A 21502-nucleotide genomic window follows, 5' to 3' on the forward strand; every position below is an offset into this window, starting at 1 on the left:
TATATGTTTAAAAAATATATAAAGTTGTTTGGGGGCTGACTCCGCCTACCCCTTTTGTGACGTCAATCGAGGCAGACTTTGCCTGCAATGAGTATAGTAAACACACGTGCAAAGTACATGTACGTCTAAGTCGTGGGTTGGTACATTTCAAAAAGTGTTTTTCTGCATTCAGCAGCAATACACCTGGTCGGCATTTTTTTTTTAAACGTACAAACTCACGACTTGGTCCGTACATGTACTTTGCAATTGTGTTTACTCTACGCATTACAGGCAAAGTCTGCCTCGATTGACGTCACGAACAGCGCCCTCTCGGGTCGGGGGCTACTCTTAAATTTGTAAATAACATAAGAACTGATTGTTTACAACCTTAGTTAACTGTTTATTCACATTCCACTCATCAAAACACATATATTAGTGACAAAAGCTTTATTTTGAAAAAATACCACTTCCAGGTGACTTTAACTTTCTTATGTTTGCAAGGTTTAGGCCCAACTTATCTCCAGGAACTCATCAAAAAATATCATCCCGTTCGTAATCTCCGCTCTAAATCCAGGTCTCTCTTAGTTTGTCCCTCGACTTTTACTAAATTTTATGGGGCCAGAGCTTTTGCAGCAGCAGCAAACATAAAACAAGCTCAAACAGTGTATTTATTTAAGACAAAGTTAAAAACACATTTATTTTTGCAATAGCTTTCAGTACTTCTTTCTGTATCAACTAAATGTTGCTTTTGTATTATATTTCACATCTCTGTTAACCTTTACTTCTCTTTTGTTTTCATCTCAAAGCGCATAGGGACGTCTCTGTGATTGTGATATGCGCGCTCTACAAAAATGGTTCATTTTTATTATTATTAATATTATTATTATCCGTGATATTTGTTTTCATCATCTTCTCAAGTCGTTTCGTTGGTACTACGGGGTCTTATGAGAAAAGTCAACAACAGATACTAAACGAATCCATGATGGAGTATGACAAGGTGATGTAAATTGCCTTTTTAGGAAGATTGGATACTTGACTTGAAGCCCAGGTCAAGTAAATCAATTGAATCAAACTATTGAGTGTTGTATTTATTTTCATTTTTCAATATTAAAAAGGGAGTCATTTATTAGGCCTATGTTTTATTTTCGGCAATTTAAATAAAAAAACGCGTTGTATGTAGACTTAAATAAACAAGAAAAGCGAAAAGAGAAGAACACAAGGTGCTTCAAATTTCAAATAAAAAAAAAATAATAATAAAAAAATAAAGTTAGATGCTAACCAACCAAATCTACATGCAGGGTTCATGTGCGAATTTACAATGCCATGCCCAAATTAGTTGACATCATGTCGAGATATGGGATTGAACTAATTAATGTTTTCTAGGCTGTTGTGGCTGTGGAGTGAATCGCATATACAACGGTAGATACATTCCTATTGGGGGTAACATGCCGTCACCAAATCATTCCCAGCAGGAGAAATTTACACATACTATTTTTCTTTATCATAGCATTGGTATTTATTTATTATTTTACAGACATTTATTAGGATCTTATAAATACGTAAGAGTATAGGCACCTGCGCGTTCCCTATACCAATATATCCACTAACAGGATCGGAAGGAGTGCACAACCGGAACGCTCCGTTGAACATTTCGGAACGAATGCACAACCGGTGTCGCATGCAATTATGTCCTCTATGCAATACTATCCGGAGAACATTATTGCATATCCGCCGGACGGTTTTGCATATGCAATCGTGTCCGGCCGGACGCTGCTGCATATGCAATTGTGTCCATATGCAGTTGTGTCCGCCCCCGTGCACAACCGTCATTGCAGTAAATTAAATGCCCTTGGTCGACGGAACACGTTTGCCATTTTGTTTTTCAAGCGAAGTGTATGTCATGAATGACATGGGCAATGTTCGGCCGTTGGGTATTCGCTGCAATCATAAAATACGTGAATATTCATGCTGCATATTATGTAGGTTCAGTGCATGCACGCTCGCTTACCCGTGCACATACATGTACTGAGTCATGTACATGTCCGCCGGACGGTTTTTGCATAGCCCCGGACACGATTGCATATGCAAAAGTGTCCGGAGCGGACGGTATTGTATGGCGGACACAATTGCATCCGACACTGGAATGCATGTTCCTTTTGTCCATATAAACGGATTCCAGGGCCGCTGATTACAACAATTTAAAAAGAATCAGTTTACCGGGAGATGAATTGTAGAAGCATATTAACAAAGTGTACACACCTAGCGTTTGAAATATCTTTACCTCTGAATGACTGCAGTTTCGAAACGAAAGAGAAAAATATTCAAATGCCACGGACAATATTCTCGCAAAACAATAAAAACGTTGCACACACAAATCTGTTCATAAGCGGCTGGTGGGTGTGGTATACATGTAATATCGGTATCCCAACATTACTCGATTTTTAGTTTGTAATCAGATAGAACAAATCGGTTGCTGATTGTTTTTTCCCCATGCAAAAGCGAGCCTATAACTCTCTAAGATCTAAATAAAAAATAGCTATGTAAAATGTTAAAGAAGGTGCACGTTTGGCAATTACTCAAAACAAATTTTAACTTAAAAACTGACTTGGTAACGAGCATTGGAGAGCTGTTGATAGTATAAAACATTGTGGGAAACGGTTCCCTCTGAAGTAACGTTGTATTTGAGAAAGAGGTAATTTCTCACTAAAATAATAAAAGACCCCTAGCTAGAAGTCTTTTATTTTTATCTGAAAGCACACAAATTCGTCCAACAAGGGTGTTTTTTCTTTCATCATTTTCTCGCAACTTTAATGACCAATTGAGCCCAAATTTTCACAGGCTTGTTATTTTATGGTTAAGGTGGGATACACCAAGTGAGAAAACCTGTCTTTGACAATTACCAAACGTGTACCTTCCCTTTAATCTAAGTATTCCAGTCAAATCAGTCGGAAATCGTTGTTCACTTGTTTCAGGGATGCAATTTTACAAAGGTTTTGTTTCACTCGGTTGTTCCGTGGATGAGTTGGGCCTACTGCTAACAAAAAGTTCTAACGTTAGGATCAAAAGTTAAAATAGTATGTTAAAATTATAGCATTTCCACCTTCTGGTAATATCTACCATGTACATGAAGAATATGCTTCTTTTAAGAATATGCTTTATGGGATTAGCATACCACATGGAGGCACATGGTGCATAATTTACACATATCTTGGGGAAAATAACAACTGTTTTTTTACCACCAGTGAGACATACACATTTCGAATTCAGATAAGAATATGTCCTTTATTATCCTTGTTGTTCTGTAGTAAAATGTGGAGATGTCTCCATTTGGCATCTAAGATAGAACCAGCATGGTCAAGCATTGAGCATTTCTCTGACAATCATTTGGCTTGCTTTATGAGTTCTTTTCTATTAGATTTAACACTTCGAATAATTTTCATTTTCATTTTCATTTTCATTTCCATTTTCATAGTCAAACCCAACGACTCAGAAAATTGATGTTTATCAATGTACCAGCCAATAACCAAATGAGTATAAAGACAAACAACTTTTGGTTTTAGTTGTGGGAGGGAAAACCCCAGAGAAATATTCTAGGGAAAGCCCAGGCAGTCAGGTGGGGACTGAAAACCCAATCCAAGAAGTAATTCGAACCAGGGTCCTAGAGGTGGAAAAGGCGAGAGAAGATACCACTATGCCAACCTGTCCAATCACGCAGTTCTTTGCTAATGTCACAATTCCACATGACTGTATATTATCTAAAGCATGTTGTATTACATAGTTGCCTTTCTTTAAAGGCAGTGGACACTATTGGTAATTGTCAAAGACTAGCCTTCACATTTGGTGTATCTCAACCTATGCATAAAATAACAAACCTGTGAAAATTTGAGCTCAATCGGTCGTCGAACTTGCGAGATAATAATGAAAGAAAAAAACATCCATGTCACACGAAGTTGTGTGCGTTTAGATGCTTGATTTCGAGACCTCAAGTTCTAAACTTGAGGTCTCGAAATCAACTTCGTGGAAAATTACTTCTTTCTCGAAAACTATGGCTTTTCAGGGAGAGCCGTTTCTCACAATGTTTTATACTATCAACCTCTCCCCATTACTCGTCACCAAGAAAGGTTTTATGCTAAAAATTATTTTGAGTAATTACAAATAGTGTCCACTGCCTTTATAGACACTGGACACTATTGGTAATTTGTCAAAGACAAGTCTTCTCACTTGGTGTATCTCAACATATATGCATAAAATAACAACTCTGTGAAAATTTAAACTCAATTGGTCGTCGAAGTTGCGAGATAATAATGCGAGAAAGAACAACCTTGTCACACGAAGTTGTGTGCTTTTAGATGCGAGGTCTCGAAATCAAATTCGTGGAAAATTACCTATCTCTCCCAAAACTATGTTACTTCAGAGGGAGCCGTTTCTCACAATGTTTTAAGCTATCAACAGCTCCCCATTACTCGTTACCAAGTAAGGTTTTATGCAAATACTAATTTAGAGTACGACCAAATACCAATAAATTCAAGTGCCTTTAAGGACTCTACCTAAATTCCCGAGGAGTTGAGTCTCTTTAAGTTGTACATAACAAGTCAATAATTTCTTAAGTATGTGAGGAACAATAGTTCGTTATTGCATGAAGCTTATCTTCTCCCTATTTATCGAAATATTCATGTATTGAGAAAAAAACTAAACAGACCTCACCAACAATTTGATATTCAATCCATGATGCATAATCTTCACTGCCAATATTAAATATTTTATGATTATGAGAACGATAATACAATTTAATTTCTATTCACAACAACTCTTTGTGTATTTATCTTTATTTTTATGAGAATCGTGAAAATGATTTTGAGATTGATAATCAAATTCAATTTCCATAGACCACATCTCTTTGTGTATCTATATTTATACTCAGGAACAGAGTATAATTTAACAATCCAGCTTTCATTTGAGTGTGCAGCCATGCAGTTGCTGTCCATTGGTGAATTCATTATATCAATCTAGACACTCAAAGACAGTGCGTTCCAAACGGTACACCTAGGTGAGGAGAAGCACATTATGACCAAGTGCTGTGCCTAAATATATCAAGAAGGTGATTGCATATTTCAATCTCGATACTCAAGAGTAAATTTCCCAACAATACACCTAGGTGAGGGGAAGCACATTATGACCAAGTGCTGTGCCTAAAGATATCTAGAAAGTGATTGCATATTTCAATCTCGATACTCAAGAGTAAATTTCCCAACAATACGCATTATGACCAAGTGCTGTGCCTAAAGATATCAAGAAGGTGATTGCATATTTCAATCTAGACACTCAAAGAGTATGCGTTCCAAACAATACACCTAGGTGAGGGGAAGCACATTATGACCAAGTGCTGTGCCTAAAGATATCAAGAAGGTGATATATCAATCTCGATACTCAAGAGTAAAATTCCCACCAATACACCTAGGTGAGGGGAAGCACATTATGACCAAGTGCTGCGCCTAAAGATATCAAGAAGGTGATATATCAATCTCGATACTCAAGAGTAAAATTCCCACCAATACACCTAGGTGAGGGGAAGCACATTATGACCAAGTGCTGTGCCTAAAGACACACAGACTAGCAGCCTGTCCCTGATTGCCCTAATACCACAAAGTCAATCCAATCAGATAATTCTGATCATTGATTAATTTAGTGCAGTGGCTTAGCAAAAAATTGTGCACTTTTTGAGAAAAGCATGAAACTTCTAGCATAGTTAGGTTGGACCATAATCCACTGGGGGCCAAAGCCTATTCTGACCTACAACATGAAAACATGCCCACTAGCTCACTGGGTTACACAACATGCCCAAACCAAGATATATTCAGCAGTACAAACATGATGAACAAAATATGAAATAAAAATGCTCTCTCACATCTGATATTAAACTTGCAAAAAAAAACGTTATTAGCCAGACATAACTAGCTGAGTCTCTCTCGAAGGCCATACGGATAAACTGAAGTATATTTTGACATTATGCGGCTCCTTGACACCCCCCCCCCCCCCTCCTCTTCTGTAAATACAAGCCATATGGATAAACTGAAGTATATTTTAACATTATGTGGCTCCTTGGCACCCCCCCCCCCTCTATAAATACAAGCAACATGGATAAACTGAAGTATTTTTTGACATTTGTTTTGCTCCTGGGCCACCCCCCCCCCCCCTCTTCTATAAATACAAGCATGAAAAGCTTAACAAAAGAAAATTCAATTTACTTCCCGACCTGCACTCATCATCCTCTTCATCCTTTTGTGTCCATGCACTTTTAATGCTGGGACCATTTAATTTCCTTGATGTCGATGCCTTCCTGTACCATCTCCCACAACGGACTGAAAAGGATTAAAAAACAGGAAGAAAGAAAAACACTCATTGAATCATACATGAACATAAGAGAGAAAAAGACGACACTTGGGATGTGTCCTTGACATATGCCATTAGCCTCTCCATCATATGGAATGTCTAAGGTAGACTTCAATGCACTGGACACTATTGGTACATTATTGCCAAAGACTAGTCTTCTTAGTTGGTGTATCTCAACATGTGCATAAAATAACAAATTTGAGCTCAATCGATCATCGAAGTTGGGAGATAATAATGACAGAAAAAAAAACCTTGTCGCAACATGGTCACAGAAATTGTGTGCTTTCAGTTGCTTGATTTCGAGACCTCAGTGAGGTCTCAAAGTCAAATTAGTAGAAAATTACGTCACTTCAGAGGGAGCCGTTTCTCACAATGTTCCATACTATCAACCTCTCCCCATTACCTGTCATCAAGAAAGGTTTTATGACAATAATTATTTTGAGTAATTATCAATAGTGTCCACTGCCTTTAAAGCCATTATACATACTTTCGGAACAGAACAAAAAAATAAACGTTCACAGATTTACAAATAACTTACAGGGTTTACAGAAGGTAATGGTGAAAGACTTCTCTTGAAATATTATTTCATGAAATGCTTTACTTTTCGAAAAAATATTAAAACAATTATCAATTCTCGTTGTCGAGAATTACGGATTTATTTTAAACACATGTCATGACATGGCGAAACGTGCGGAAACAAGGGTGAGTTTTCCCGTTATTTTCTCCCAACTCCCATGACCTAAGTGTGGGCCTTGGACAATACTGTTTACCGAAAGTGTCCAATGGCTTTAACAAACTCAAATGCCATTAGCATGAGCTTATTTGAGCTAATAATAATTAAAGACTGAAACCCCAAGAACATGGGATAAACAAGTTATGATTTGGAGGGAGAGAGAAAAATGGGGGATATATATAAATCAATAAAAAGTGCTGAAAGATGTTTTGTACAAAAGCTCCAGAATAAAATATAACTAATAATAACTGTACAGGAATACATGGCAATAGAGACTCGCTGTTTTAATTTTGGTTTTAACCCATACACCGTAAAAAACAAATTTAATATTCTTTATCCCCGATGCAAATTTAACATCTCTTATGGAATATTACGGTAGCTGTTGTTTTTTTACCCATACCCCGATGTGTGTTAGCACTGTATACTCAGTACTTTCTGCGAATCCTTCGAAAAAATATCACAGGCATGTTACTTGGGTTGGATTCGAACCCATCACCCTTTTGCAATTCTAGAGCAGTGTCTTACACACTAGACTACCGAGGTTGCCCGGTAGCTACAGAGGCAGTTTAAATCCTATGTTTTTGCAGCGGGTACCACAACGATATAAGAGATGTTAAAATTGCATCGGGGATAAAGAATACTAATTTTGGTTTTTACCCATACACCAATGTGTGTTAGCACTGTATACTCAGTACTTTCCCGATTCCTGTGAAAAAATATCACAGGCATGTTCCTCGGGTGGGATTCGAACCCACGACACTTGCAGTTCTAGAGCAATTTCTATACCAACTATACTACCGAGGTTGCCCAGTAGCTATACACCCACTGTACCAAACAAAATCGTAGCCGTGTACTATATTTGTAGTTTACTAGATAAAATAGTAATTACAACTGATATCTCTTCAAATTTCTTTGGCCTTCGAGAAAGACTCTGCTAGGGTCGAAACGTCAGGCCATTAACTATTTTTTGCAAATATCTGAACAGTACATCTTCACTGTCATTTGAGTTTAAAAATAGACAGTCTTCTTTGTTGAACAGTACAGAGTGTTTCATACAATTATTGACTGCCTAGAGTACTATGGTAAATATGACGTCTCCCAAGGCAGGCTCAAAAATAGACCACTCCAGGTATCACAGAAGGAGTCAAAGTTATATCCAAAGCGCATTTAAGCAAAACCAGTGATTTTTTGTTATAAAAAGACACAAAGGTGTTTTGGGTAGAGTATACTAATAATAATAATAAAAATATAAGTGGCTTCTTATATTGACCCATCATCAGAACAATCTTGGAAGCGCCATTTTGGTGGTCAATGTCAACGTGTGTTATTCAGTGAAGTGCGCATTTTTAGGTGACGCGGCGTTTACACGTAAGCCTATTGACCACCAACATGGTGAGCGTGGCATCAGTCGCCGCGTGTGACGCGCGTGCGAGGGGTCAATAGACCGTATTGAATATGACGTCACCGTTCAAATATAAGATATGATGCCCTACAAGATAGACTGCGAGTGTCTGCGTGTGTGTGTGCTTGCTTGTGCCGAACAAATCAAACCGGCTGCGTGTTTCTTTGATGTACATGTTTAGACGCACATACGGTTTGACCTACAGGATGACGACTTTTCATGGCAAAAAGGGGTTATTCAATACCCTCTAGAGCATGCATATCCGTCACTCAATGACGCTCAAGGACCTGCAAGGTATGTCGGACGCTGCAAGGTACGTCGGACTTTGTTTGGACATTGAATTATGAGATCTAGGGTGGATTTCACAAAGGTAGTCCTACATGTAACTTAGGACTAGTCCTAGGCAATGCTAAGAGATAGGACCAGGTTTAAGTTAGGACCAGTAACTCATCCTAACTTAGGACCAGTCCTATCTCTTAGCATTGCCTAGGACTAGTCCTAAGTTAGGACTACCTTTGTGAAATCCACCCCTACTCCTTTTACATCATATAGCACCATGTTAAAAGGTTTACTGTGGTGCAAAATGCTGCCAATCCAGCCAGAAACACAGGGGCAAACCCCTTCTCTTTTCGATAAGTGAACTGGGTTTTGTTTACGTGTGTTACACAACGCACAGAGCTTTACGTCCGATCCTAAGGTCTTGCTCAAGGACACAAGTGTCACGACAGGAACTCTAACCTGTACACTCCGCTCAAAAACACCAGAGTGGAGTGGAGTTCGGTGCTCTTATTAAGAGCTCGGCCAATATGTGGTTTGCTACGGGTATAGTACATGTACATTAGTTGCTATGGGTTTAGTACACTTTTAGCACAAACACAAGTGTCTCCTGTCCGCGCAAAAGGTATGGACTCCCCCAAAAGGCAAAAAAGGTAGACGTTCTTTGTTCGGAGATGTGAAATGTGTACACACCGAAACGAGACACCGGCTTGACCAGTGCTGAGGAACATACGCTCCTGCATGCTGGACCGGAACATCTGGAGAAAAATCACTGAGCAGGCTCAAGCTTCTAAATGGCGCTCGACTTGATTGATTGAAATGTGTACCAAAATTGCGTGCCTGTTTTGCCATGTACAATGTATGTGCGCTGCGCATAGTGAATTTGTTTTAGAGATGACTTTTCTTTGAACAGGTCAACTTGATCAGAAAACTGCACTTGTATACAAGTCGGACATTTATGTCTTTCACATGGTTTCGAACAAACTTTCAACCTGTTTGTCTTTCATGTCACACAGAGGTCATTCAGACACAGTACGAGGGTCGGTTTGATCATGGTTCAACCCTATTGTGTTTAGACATTTATTTCAATAACTATTGGCAACAACAACAAAACCATCAAATGTAATACAAGCATTATACAGTCTACAGAATTGAGACATAATTATAACATGGCTAAAGATACTCCGTTAAGTTATTACCAACATGCAAGGAAAATTTGAAGCATAGTGCTTTTAAAAAAATATACCCTGGGACAGACAAGACTAGGACTAGACAAGGACAGACAGACGGACGAGACCAGCCAGATAAGTAAATAGGTTTGAGTGAAACAAGATGATTACAATGACATTTAACAGTTATCACTATTGACCTAGTAAATACATATTTAAGAAAGACGTTTTAATTTTCCTTGAGAAACTTTCAAGTTTTACATGTACGTACCTCATATCTCTCAGTTTCTGTGCTTTAGAAATGCACTGCTCCGCTGTGTAGTCAATCTCAGCCTCAGTGGTAAAGCGTCCAATACCAAACCTATACAGGTAGAAATCACAATCAGTACCAAAGAGGTCAATATTAGCAGGTCAATTGAAGAGAGAACTGTCTTAAAGACAGTGGACACTATTGGTAGATGTCAAAGACCAGCCTTCTCACTTGGTGTACATTGTACATGTATCTAAACATATATGCATAAAATAACAAACCTGTGAAAATTTGAGCTCAACTGGTCGTCGAAGTTGTGAGATATGAATTAAATAAAAAATACCCACTTGTCACACGAATTTGTGTGCTTTCAGATGCTTGATTTTGAGACCTCAAATTCTAAACTTGAGGTCTCGAAATCAAATCATGGAAAATTACTTCTTTCTCAAAAACTACTTCACTTCAGATTGAGCCGTTTCTCACAATGTTTTATACCATCAACCTCTCCCCATTACACATTACCAAGTGAGATTTTATGCGGAGTAATTTTTAGAGTAATTACCAATAGTGTCCACTGCCTTTAATTTTTGTTTATAGGGTTTGAGGCATTGCATGGTGAGGTATCAAAATTTGGTTTGCGGTAACACCATCTACTGCTAGGTAGAGTTTGTTCTTAGAGAAATGCCTTGCATTTATTCTACTGCCGCAGAGTAAAGAACTGTCTAGCTTTTAACTATTACCAGGGCGGAAGGTACAGAAAATAGACTTGGACAACTACTTTAGCTTATAATAGGATCGTAATTAACTGTACTGCCGCGGAGTCAGTTCTTAATTGGTCTCAACGTTTCGACTAGATTGCTCTAGTCATCGTCAGTCTCCTGATTAAATGCAAGACAGTTCTCTAAGAACAAACAACTACCTAGCAAGTAGATACACACATGGTGTTACCGCAAACCAAAAATTATAAATTTTTGTTCTAAACATAAAACTAAAAAATCTTCAATACGTGTAAACTGGACTGATGCAGTTTAAATAAATCCAAAGAAAATATAAGTTAATTGCAATTGTAAAGGTTAGGCCTAACTACATGAACTACATAATATTTGTTGCATTGTATAGGCCTAACCCTTTATATAAGTTGAGAAATGCTATTCTGTGTGTTTTGGGGCATCTATTCTAAAGCTATATTTGCCATAGCTTAGATAAATCTAAGGAAAATATAAGTTAATTGCAATTAATAATAATAATAATAATAATTGTGGCTTCTTATATAGCGCACATGTCCGTCACTCAGTGACGCTCCTGGCGCTGTAACACAGTATTTCCTGCAAGATGTGGGACTGTTTTTGAATTATGAGACCTAATTCTTATAGCACCATGTAATGTTTTACAAGGTGCTGTGGCGCAATTTGCTGCCGATCGGACCAGGAACACCGGGGCGAACCCCTTCTCTTTTCGATAAGTGCACTGGGTTCTTTTACATGCGTTACATAGCACATGGGACCAACGGTTTAACATCCCATCCGAAGGACGAAGCAATGGTGAAGTGTCTTGCTTAAGGACACAAGTGTCACGGCTGGGGATTCGAACCCACACTCTGCTGATCAGAAACACCAGAGTTTGAATTCGGTGCTCTTAACCGCTCGGCCATGACACTTCCACAATTGTAAAGGGTTTAGAACCATAATATTTGTTTCACATGTAACCCTGTAAAGCTACTTTGGTATGTTTTGGGGCATCTATTCTAAGCTTATTTTTGGTATGTTTTGGGGCATCTATTCTAAAGCTATATTTTTGTAAAAAGGCCTAAGTATCTAAATCAAAGTTAACAGGGCCTCCCTCTAAAACAAAAGTGGAAAACAATTATTTGTTGTCAAAGTTAAAGTTAAAGACAGTGGACACTACTGGTAATTGTCAAAGACTAGCCTTCACAGTTGATGTATCTCAACATATATGCATAAAAAAAAAAAACTGTGAAAATTTGAGCTCAACCAGTCATCGAAGTTGCGAGATAAAAGTGAAAGAAAAATAACCCTTGTCACACGAAGATGTGTGCGTTTAGATAGTTGATTTCGAGACCTTAAGTTCTAAATCTGAGGTCTCAAAATCAAATTCGTGAAAAATTAACTTCTTTCTTAAAAACTACGCCACTTCAGAGGGAGTCGTTTCTCACAATGTTTTATACCATCAACCTCACTATTACTTGTCACCAAGAAAGGTTTTATGCCAAAAATTATTTTGTGTAATTACCAATAATGTCCACTGCCTTTAACATACATTGTGTGCACCCAACCCAACATGTCAGGTTTGTGGGCCTAGCTTAAATGTTGTTACATATATCGTTCCCTTTACTAAAGAATTTCCTTGTGGATTCCAAGTGGAACAACAAACACTTTGTGGGGCACCTTTTATTCATTGTATGAAAGACCCCACAAGGACATGTGGTAAGCCTACTCTTAAAATGCATGTTCTTTCAATACATGCACAGTGTTGTATAGAACAGGAAGAATACACAAGAACTTTCTCATGTAACTCAACTTCAATACAATATAAATGTCATATGTAGCACCTTCTAACCCCTTATAAGGTGCTAAATAATTGGGTCTCAGAATTCATCACTGCAACAACCTATCTTTCTGAAAGTTTGTATATACTCAGCGCCTTGAGTACCTTGTTTGGTAGATACGTGCGCTATACAAGACTTCGATATTATTATTATTATTATATCGCTTCAATACAATATAAATGTCATATCGAAGTACGTAATACAATTACAACACAATATTCGTGAGACATTGAGGTACGTAACTCAATTTCAATGCAGTATTCAAGACATGTCGAAGTATAAAAATCAATAATAATACAAAGTTAATGTCACTCGAAGAATATAACTCAATTTCAACACTATATTTATGGAGTGTCGAAGTACATAACTCGGTTTCAAAACAACATTCATGTCATAATGAATCACATAATACATAATTTCAGTACATGTCATATCAAAGTCATATTAATTTCACTTCATTTCATACTTCTGTGAAGTAGATTTAATAAAGAGCACAGAATCATCAAAAGCAAGAACAAGCATGACAAGTAGTTTGAGCAAACGGAATAAGCTGTGGAATAAATGCCAAACGTAGATAGTGGCCAAATGTGTTGACCCTCGCAGAGTCTTTCTGTAAAGCTAATTGACAACACAGCACACATAAACAGGCATTCAAAGCAACAGATACAGTCAAATGTAAAGAAAAGAAAATCAAACAATTTGATAAAAAACAAAAGATAATTAATCAGACAAGTTAGATATGCACTGGTTATAAGCAAAATATCAAGAAATACAGCATACATGTAGTGTGACATCTGTGACAATAATTCACAATAAATAAATAGAAGGAGAAAAGAAGAAGACGAGCAGACCAAACTGTTCCAAACAACGGGACCACATTGGCTCTTCTTAGAGCCAACACTCCCACAAAAGAGATTTACACATGGTACCCGCAAGTTTACTTTATTTGCGTAGTTTACGCCTATTCATCTACACCATGCAAAGTGTCAAACAAAACTTAAAACAATTTCATCAGAGCGGAAACTGAGACCTTACCTGATGGAAGAATGAGCAAGATCTTCCTCCGCGCCAATGGCCCTGAGGACGTAGGAGGGCTCTAGCGACGCCGACGTACAAGCGCTGCCCGATGACAGGGCAATGTTCTTCAGAGCCATGAGGAGGGATTCCCCCTCGATGTAAGCAAAGGACAGGTTAACGCAGCCCGGGTATCTCTGCGTTGGGTCGCCGTTTTGAATGACGTCTTTCAAGCTGTTGTTAATCTTAGTGATGAGACGGTCTGCCAGTGCCGAGATGCGGGCATGATCGTACTGCATTTTGAGAAAAAATATTCAGACACAGTTTATGTAAACGAAACTTGTTTTAGGGGTTGAACACAGAATTGACTAGAGTGGGATTCGAACCAACAACCTCTGGATTAACGTGCCAGCACTCTATCAACTGAGCTATCTATCTAGCCCTATATTGGCGGTGTCCCTTTTTTGTCAATATCTTTGCTCGGGGGTGCCATTAACTGCCGTGTAGCCAGGGATCACACCCAAGTTACGATACAACCTGGGATGCAGCAGCCAGGGGATCACCTGAAGGGGATGTGACTTTTTGTTTCAGATCAATATAAACCACAAGGGAAACTGACTGAGTAAATTTTGAAATGAGTATTGAGAAAACGAAACTTAAGATAAACTAAGTCATGATGCTGCTTGTGAACCTGAAACAAAGTCACGATACTGTATCTTCTATTGCTGAAAGTGTCTTTTAGATTTACTTTACATACAAATGAGTCAGTACCCAGTCTAACAATTTAATTTAAACATGGTACTTTTATAAGAGCAATTTTCTTTTCGCCTTGGTGTACTTAAAAACGTTTCTTCATTTGAAGGCACTTTGTCACGAGTAATGGGGAGAAGTTGAAAGTATTAAACATTAAGGGAAATGGCTCCCTATGAAGTGCCGTAGTGTTAGAGAACGAAGTAATTTTCCACGAACTTGTATTTGAGACCTCAGATTTAGAACTTGAGGCCACGAAATCAAGCATCTGTTACCAGGGCCCCCTGCAGGATGTTTTTTCTTTCGTTATTATCTTGCAACTTTGATGACCGATTGAGCTCAAATTTTCACAGGTTTGTTATTTAAAGCATACATGTATCTTAAGATACACCAAGTGAGAAGGCTGGTCTTGGACAATAACCAATAGTGTCCACTGCCTTTAAGAAGCAGTTATCCCGCAGTGTGTTCAAACAAAGCCATTCTTACCTCCATGTCATTCTGCGATATTTCACACGCCTCCCCTAAGCCCACAATAAGGGGTGTTGGAAGAGTTCCACTACGCATCCCTCTCTCCTGGCCACCACCACTCTGGAGTGCTTCGATGCGGACACGAGGTCGACGCCGGACGTACAATGCACCAATGCCTGTCAAAGCAAAAATATCAATAAATTATTATGGAGGTAATGCTTTATACGTCAGTCATGGTGCTTGAGTCCTTGAATCCTTGAGCAAGAAACTTCATCTTAAACTGCTCCTCTGCAAAGCAAAAGCAAGAAGGATACTACTCAAACTTTGTACATATAAATAATAATAATAAAGCGCTGGTATCTAGAAAAAAATATTCACTGCGCTAAAATATGACCATGGGAAAAATTAATGGTAGGCTTGACTGAAGAGGTAAGTTTTGAGATTGGATTTGAACGAAGAAATGTCAGGTTGTGATCTAAGGGTGAGAGGCAAGCAGTTCCACAGGCGGAGGGCTGCAAGTGAGAAACTTCTATCCCTATAAGCTTTCAAACTGGAAGGTGGAACGGCAAGCAAATTGGCATCACTGGACCTTAGTTGACGGACGGGCTTATACGGCAGGAGAAGCCTCTGCAAGTACAACGTGTAAAACAATATTTCGGCTGGCAACCTTTTTCTTAAGAAGAAAGCGGATGAACTTTAAAGAAGCTCTGGAAGGCCCAATGGGAGTCTTCCACTGACCGATTGAAGAGAATGCATTCATATGCACTCAACCTACAACTAGGGGCAAGGTAACTGAGGAAAATATGGTGACGACTGGACAAAACTGGTCGTGGGTGCACAGGGAGGAAAAACGTGGGAGTTGTATTATACTTTTCTTTATAATTTTTATATCAAAGTCTTATATAGTGCACGTATCTACCTTTCAAGATACTCAAGGCGCTGAGTTCATACAAACTTTCAGAAAGATAGGTTATTGCAGTGATGAATTCTGAGACCCAATTACATGTAGTTTGCACCTTATAAGGGTGTACGAGGTGTTATGGCGCATTAAACAGCCACATCCAGGAACACCCTGGCGAACCCCTTCTCTTTTTGATAAGTGTACTGTTTTTTTTTACATAGGTTACACAACACATGGGACCAACAGCTTTACGTCCCATCCGAAGGACAAAGCAATGGTTAAGTGTCTTGCTTAAGGACACAAGTGTTACGGCTGGGGATTCGAACCCACACTCTACGGATCAGAAACACCAGAGTTTGAATTCGGTGCTCTTAACCACTCGGCCAGAACACTTCCATAAACCAATCTAGAACCCTACCTTGAACTGTAATCATGCCAATATGTTTTGTGGGTTGGAAAAAAAAGTGCTAAGCCAAATATTGAATAACACAAACGAGCAGTTGTTTTAATCTCCCCATAGCTGCTGGCGCAAGGGTGCCCGGAGGCTCGCAACTGTTGACCTTCTCATCGCAATCATCGTCTACAAGTGACAAAGTTTACAAAACACATCGTTATTTGGTTTGCAGTAACACCGTCAGGTCATCCAGGTAGAGTTTGTTCTTAGAGAACTGTCTTTCTTTATTCTACTACCGCGGAGTAGATTTATCGGATGTTCAGGAGACTTCTCAGTTCTGAAAAGAACTGTCCTGTTTTTTAACAACTACCCGGACGGAAGGCATAGAAAATTGGCTGGGACTTCTACTTTAGCTTAAACATGTTAAAGGATCGTAAATAACTGCACTACCGCAGAGTCAGTTCTCGAATTGGTCTCAACACACATCCTTACCTTTTGGGGCGTATATTTTGTGTCCACTAATGGACATGAGATCTATGTTCATGGCATTGACATCTACAGGGACCTTGCCAACTGCCTGGGCAGCGTCTGTGTGTAGGAAGATCTTCTTAGCACGACAGATTGCTCCGATCTCGGCTATGGGTTGCTTGACTCCAATCTCATTGTTAACAAACATGACACTTGTCAGTACTGTGTCTGGACGTATTGCATCCTCAAAAACCTTCAAATCAAAGAAAGAGACCATCACACATGTTACATGGCTGAATGTCAGCAAAGGTGAATGATTAAAGGGTGTACACATGTATGTACTTTTTGTAGGACAAAAAAACACAATGTCCACAGATTTACACTAAACTTACAGGGTTTGAAGATAATGATAGTGGAAAGCTTCCCTGAAAATATTACGTGCTGAGGTGCTGTAGTTTTTGGGTAATGAGTAAAACAATGTCATGAAAATAATTTTGGTCTCATGAGACAAAAATTATTTTAAGCATTTACAAATGCATTTTCATTACATTGTTTTACTCATTTCTCAAGAATTACAGCACCTCAGTAAGTAATATTTGAAGGGAAGCTTTCCACTATCATTATCTTCAAACCCTGTAAGTTTAATGTATCTATGGACATTTTGAAAAAGTACCCAAATCCTTTAATCACAAAGCTTGGTATTTAAATGTCCACCAATTTATATTTTATGCAACATAAAACACAGTCATACTCGAGGGCTATACACGATTATGCATTTACCCCAACCCCAACCTTCACAATCAGCTCTTTAGGAGCAATGCATTGAGAATTATTTTTAAACATTGCAACGTTTAAAACATCTTCTTTTTCTCTTTTCGAAACTGTGTAGAATTAGGTTTGCCATTTTGTAAATCTACGAAGCAGCACATCACATCACGCCACTTTATCCATTGAAATACATTGTGCTCCAACAGTGCCAAACACAGGTTGCCTCAAGAGGCTTATCCGTTGACCTAAATGAAGGTTTTTGGATGCATGTCTTGTTTTTAATTTTTCGGAAGTGACGCCTGTTGTTAGGAATTAGTAACCAGGTCTCTCATCAAAGCAAATGCAAGATTAAAAACAATCGATAGTTACATGTACACATGTATTAATGAAGACATCACTTTAATTTGGTATAAGAACATTTTTGTTTAAAGGCAATGTACATATTTGGTAATTGTCAAAGACCAGTCCTCTCACTTGGTGTATCCCAACATAAGCATAAAATAACAAGCCTGTGGATAGGAATAAAAGACTTCTAGCTAGAAGCCTTTTATTATTTCATTGAAAAATTACTTCTTTTTTAAAAACTATGTTACTTCAGAGGGATTCGTTTCCCACAATGTTTTATACTACCAATAGTTCTCTACTGCTTGTTACCAAGTCAGTTTTTAAGTTAATACTTGTTTTGAGTAATTACCAAACGTGTACCTTCCCTTTCAGCAGTCTCCACAACAGCAGTTTCAAATGTCTGAAAAAAAGTTTTGGCTAGAGGGTACAATACATCAGTTTGTGACACGACCGACTATATATTCAATTCAAGACTAGACGATTTGACATAAAGGCATGGCCTGGAACATTCTGTAAGCAATCAATTGACCCGTTTCACCTGACGTCATCATCAGAAAAATCTTGAATGCGCCATACTGGTTGGCAATTTCACTGAGCGTTTTCATATCAACTCTATGCCGTGCATTATGCAGTGGAGTGTGCATTTTAGGCGATGCGACGTTAATACACGTAAACCTAACTGCCCACCAACAAGAAGGTGAGCGTGGCATCAGTCACCGCGTGTGACGCGCGTGCAAGGGGTCAATACACAGTAATTTACAACGTTTTACATCATGTATATTTACCTTCAGATCCAGAAGGCCGTTTGTTTGTACAGGAAGGTAGGTCACATCAAAACCTTCAGCCTCCAGAGCCCGACAGGAATCCAAGACACACTTATGTTCCTAGGGATTCAGACAAGACATTATCAATAAAAGTTGTTGTGTCCTTGGTTAAATACAAGTGCCCCTCTAGTGTTAAGGGGTTTTGGGGGTTACGCCATCTTGGATGGTAGAGTAGTTTTTACATGACATGATATGAACATGATAGCATACTGTTAACTAACTTCTCTGCGTCCTTGTGAATTCCTTACTGACTACACTACAGTAATCAAGTATGGATGAAGCTTTAAGTGGCTGGAAGGTCGTGGACAAGAGGTTAAGAGCATCTCAAGATCTTGTGTTTCTGATCAGAAGCGTGTGGTCTCGTGTACCAGTCATATGGCATTTTTGTCCTAACCATAATGTGTTACCGTAATTTCTCTGTCCTTTGGATGGGACAGTAAGCCATCAAGTCAAATTCAGGCCTGAGCGACTAGTGAAATTTACTACTCGACTATTGCAATTCAATTAACATGAGCCTACATGTAGTCGCGTCTTTTATTACATGTAGCAGTCATAGCAGTGCGGTTAACCAAGTAGTTGAAAAGTGGTAGTCGTGACTGAAAATAGAAGTCAATACACCTCTCTTAATATTCATGCATGGCGATATAATTCTTACCAGAAATGAGGCTATGGACGCAAGTCCCCCATCACTTGCAGTGGCTGCGCCCATCGCCTCGTTTGGAGTTCATATTGTGACGTACCTCATGCATAAATATTAAAAGAGGCCTATAGTCATGACTCTGACACTAGTCATCCAGGCTTAGTCCCATTAACCCTGCGCTACACTATGCCGTTCAAAAGCGTCCGTCCCCCCACCCCCCAAGGCACAGTCGGCAGCTGTACGGTGTGAACTTGCGTGTAAAACTAATTTGGCTGCTCAAAAACACTTCTAACATGGTTTCAAGACTCATTACGAATCACCAAACCCCTAGAAAAAATTGAGAAAAATTTTTAAACATATTTCAATCATATGCATTGTGCCAATATACACATGATTGCGCTTTCCCTTTAATACTGTGCATGGGGATTTCTAAGGGGCTTCGAAGTTAAAGGTGTAGTGAGCTTGGTTACGTAATAAACCATCCACGCATGACTGAGCCTTGGCCGATGCGACCAAGCCACGAGTCAGTTGTGTTCCTGATTTCAACTTGAGTGCTTGCCTCGATTTATTGAGTGTGTTCCACCCTTGGGAAGCAACAGTGTGCAACTCGCCCCTCCAGCCAAGGACTTTTGGTTTATATATACCTAGATACAACAAAGGTGACTGTAGGTCGAAAACTCACCCCAAGCTAATTCTGCTAGTACTACATGTAGTGTTATCTGGCTATGTTCCATTGAGGAAGCGCGATTTTTTACTGTACCGTTAAAGGAACATGTTGCCTTGGATCGATCGAGTTGGTCTTTGAAAAGCGTTTTGTAACCGTTTGTTATAAAATGCATATGGTAGAAAGATGTTGTAAAAGTAGAAAACAATGATCTACACAAATATGCCTCGAAATTGCGTGGTTTTCGTTTTACCTCGTCGAAAGACAGGGTCGGCCATTTATGGGAGTCAAAAATTTGACTCCCATAAATGGCCGAACGTGATAGTTCGCGACTTAAAAAGAAAACCGTCCAATTTTGAGTGATACTTGTGTGGATCATTATATTCTACTTTTAAAATATCTTTCTAACCATATGCATTTCATAACAAACAGTTTCAAACGCTTTTTATAGACCAACTCATCCGATCCAAGGCAACGTGTTCCTTTAATGAGTAAACACAATTTGTTTAAAACTGAACAGTCGATGACTGTGCTAGAGTGCAGCGCAAGGTCAATAGGATTGGTGCTTGGCCAAGACACTCTACAATAAAAACAGTAGGCCCTTACTCAACATAAGTAAGATTTGAAACTTTGCATGGTGGAAATACGATATAGAAAGGTATGCAGTAACACCATGTAATGACTACATGTATCTCTTATGAGTTGGGGTGGTTCTGAAAAGAACCGTTGGTTTCAACTCGATGTTTCGATCAGTATGCTCTGATCGTCTTCTGGAGAAAACAGCTTTCTTCTCCAGACATGCCAGAAGACGATCAGAGCATACTGATCGAAACGTCGAGTTGAAACCAAAGGTTCTTTTCAGAACCACCCCAACTCATTAGAGATAGTCATTACATGGTGTTACCGCAAACCTTTCTATAAACTCTACATAACTTAGTCACTGCAACTATATAAAAGTCCAACTTATGAACTGAAAATGAGTTGTATCATCTTAGAAGACACTTACTGTCTGAGTAGTGATGACGTGCTTCTTACGAGACTTGTAGAATCTGGAGACACCCTACAAGAAATTGACAAATTCAAAAAGGCATTACCTTTGATTATTAACATCAACCAAACAGTTTTTGTTCAATGTAATCTACACTAATGCCTTATGCACATGCTGGGGGAAAAAAAGTTAAACCAAGTTCATGTAGGATTGCCCGGTAGCTAAATGCAGTTTGAATCCCGATGCAAATTTAACATCTATTAAATCAATGCGGTACATGTACCTGCTGCTAAAACATAGGATTCAAACTGCCACTAACCACCGGGCAATCTTGGTGGTCAAGTTGGTGTGACACTACTCTGGAATTGCAAAGGTCGTGGCTTCAAATCCCACCCGAGTTATACGCCTGTGATATTTTTCACAGAACTCGGGAAAGTTCTGAGTTTACTAATGTATACAATGTGCTTACATAAGTCTTTGTAAAGGAAATCATTATTACTATACCTCATACAT

General features: G+C 38.8%; 1 protein-coding gene across 2 annotated transcripts in view; it reads right to left on the reverse strand.

The window, feature by feature from the left end:
- Window positions 1-21502, reverse strand: part of LOC139934415 (cysteine desulfurase-like) — a 32990-nt gene that overhangs the window by 6453 nt on the left and 5035 nt on the right. Inside the window, exons 5-11 of one of the 2 annotated variants that reach the window (XM_071928644.1) lie at window positions 21008-21061; window positions 18659-18757; window positions 16785-17013; window positions 15016-15173; window positions 13801-14072; window positions 10221-10310; window positions 6233-6338 (exon numbers count right to left, since the gene is read on the reverse strand). In XM_071928644.1, coding sequence (XP_071784745.1) covers window positions 6275-6338; window positions 10221-10310; window positions 13801-14072; window positions 15016-15173; window positions 16785-17013; window positions 18659-18757; window positions 21008-21061 — 966 coding nt within the window. In that variant the 3' untranslated portion in view covers window positions 6233-6274. Of the gene's footprint in view, window positions 1-6162; window positions 6339-10220; window positions 10311-13800; window positions 14073-15015; window positions 15174-16784; window positions 17014-18658; window positions 18758-21007; window positions 21062-21502 lie in introns of those variants that run through there. The other variant, XM_071928643.1, reaches the window with a different exon arrangement.

The sequence above is a fragment of the Asterias amurensis genome, chromosome 3, assembly GCF_032118995.1.
Source record: "Asterias amurensis chromosome 3, ASM3211899v1".
Lineage (NCBI taxonomy): Eukaryota > Metazoa > Echinodermata > Asteroidea > Forcipulatida > Asteriidae > Asterias > Asterias amurensis.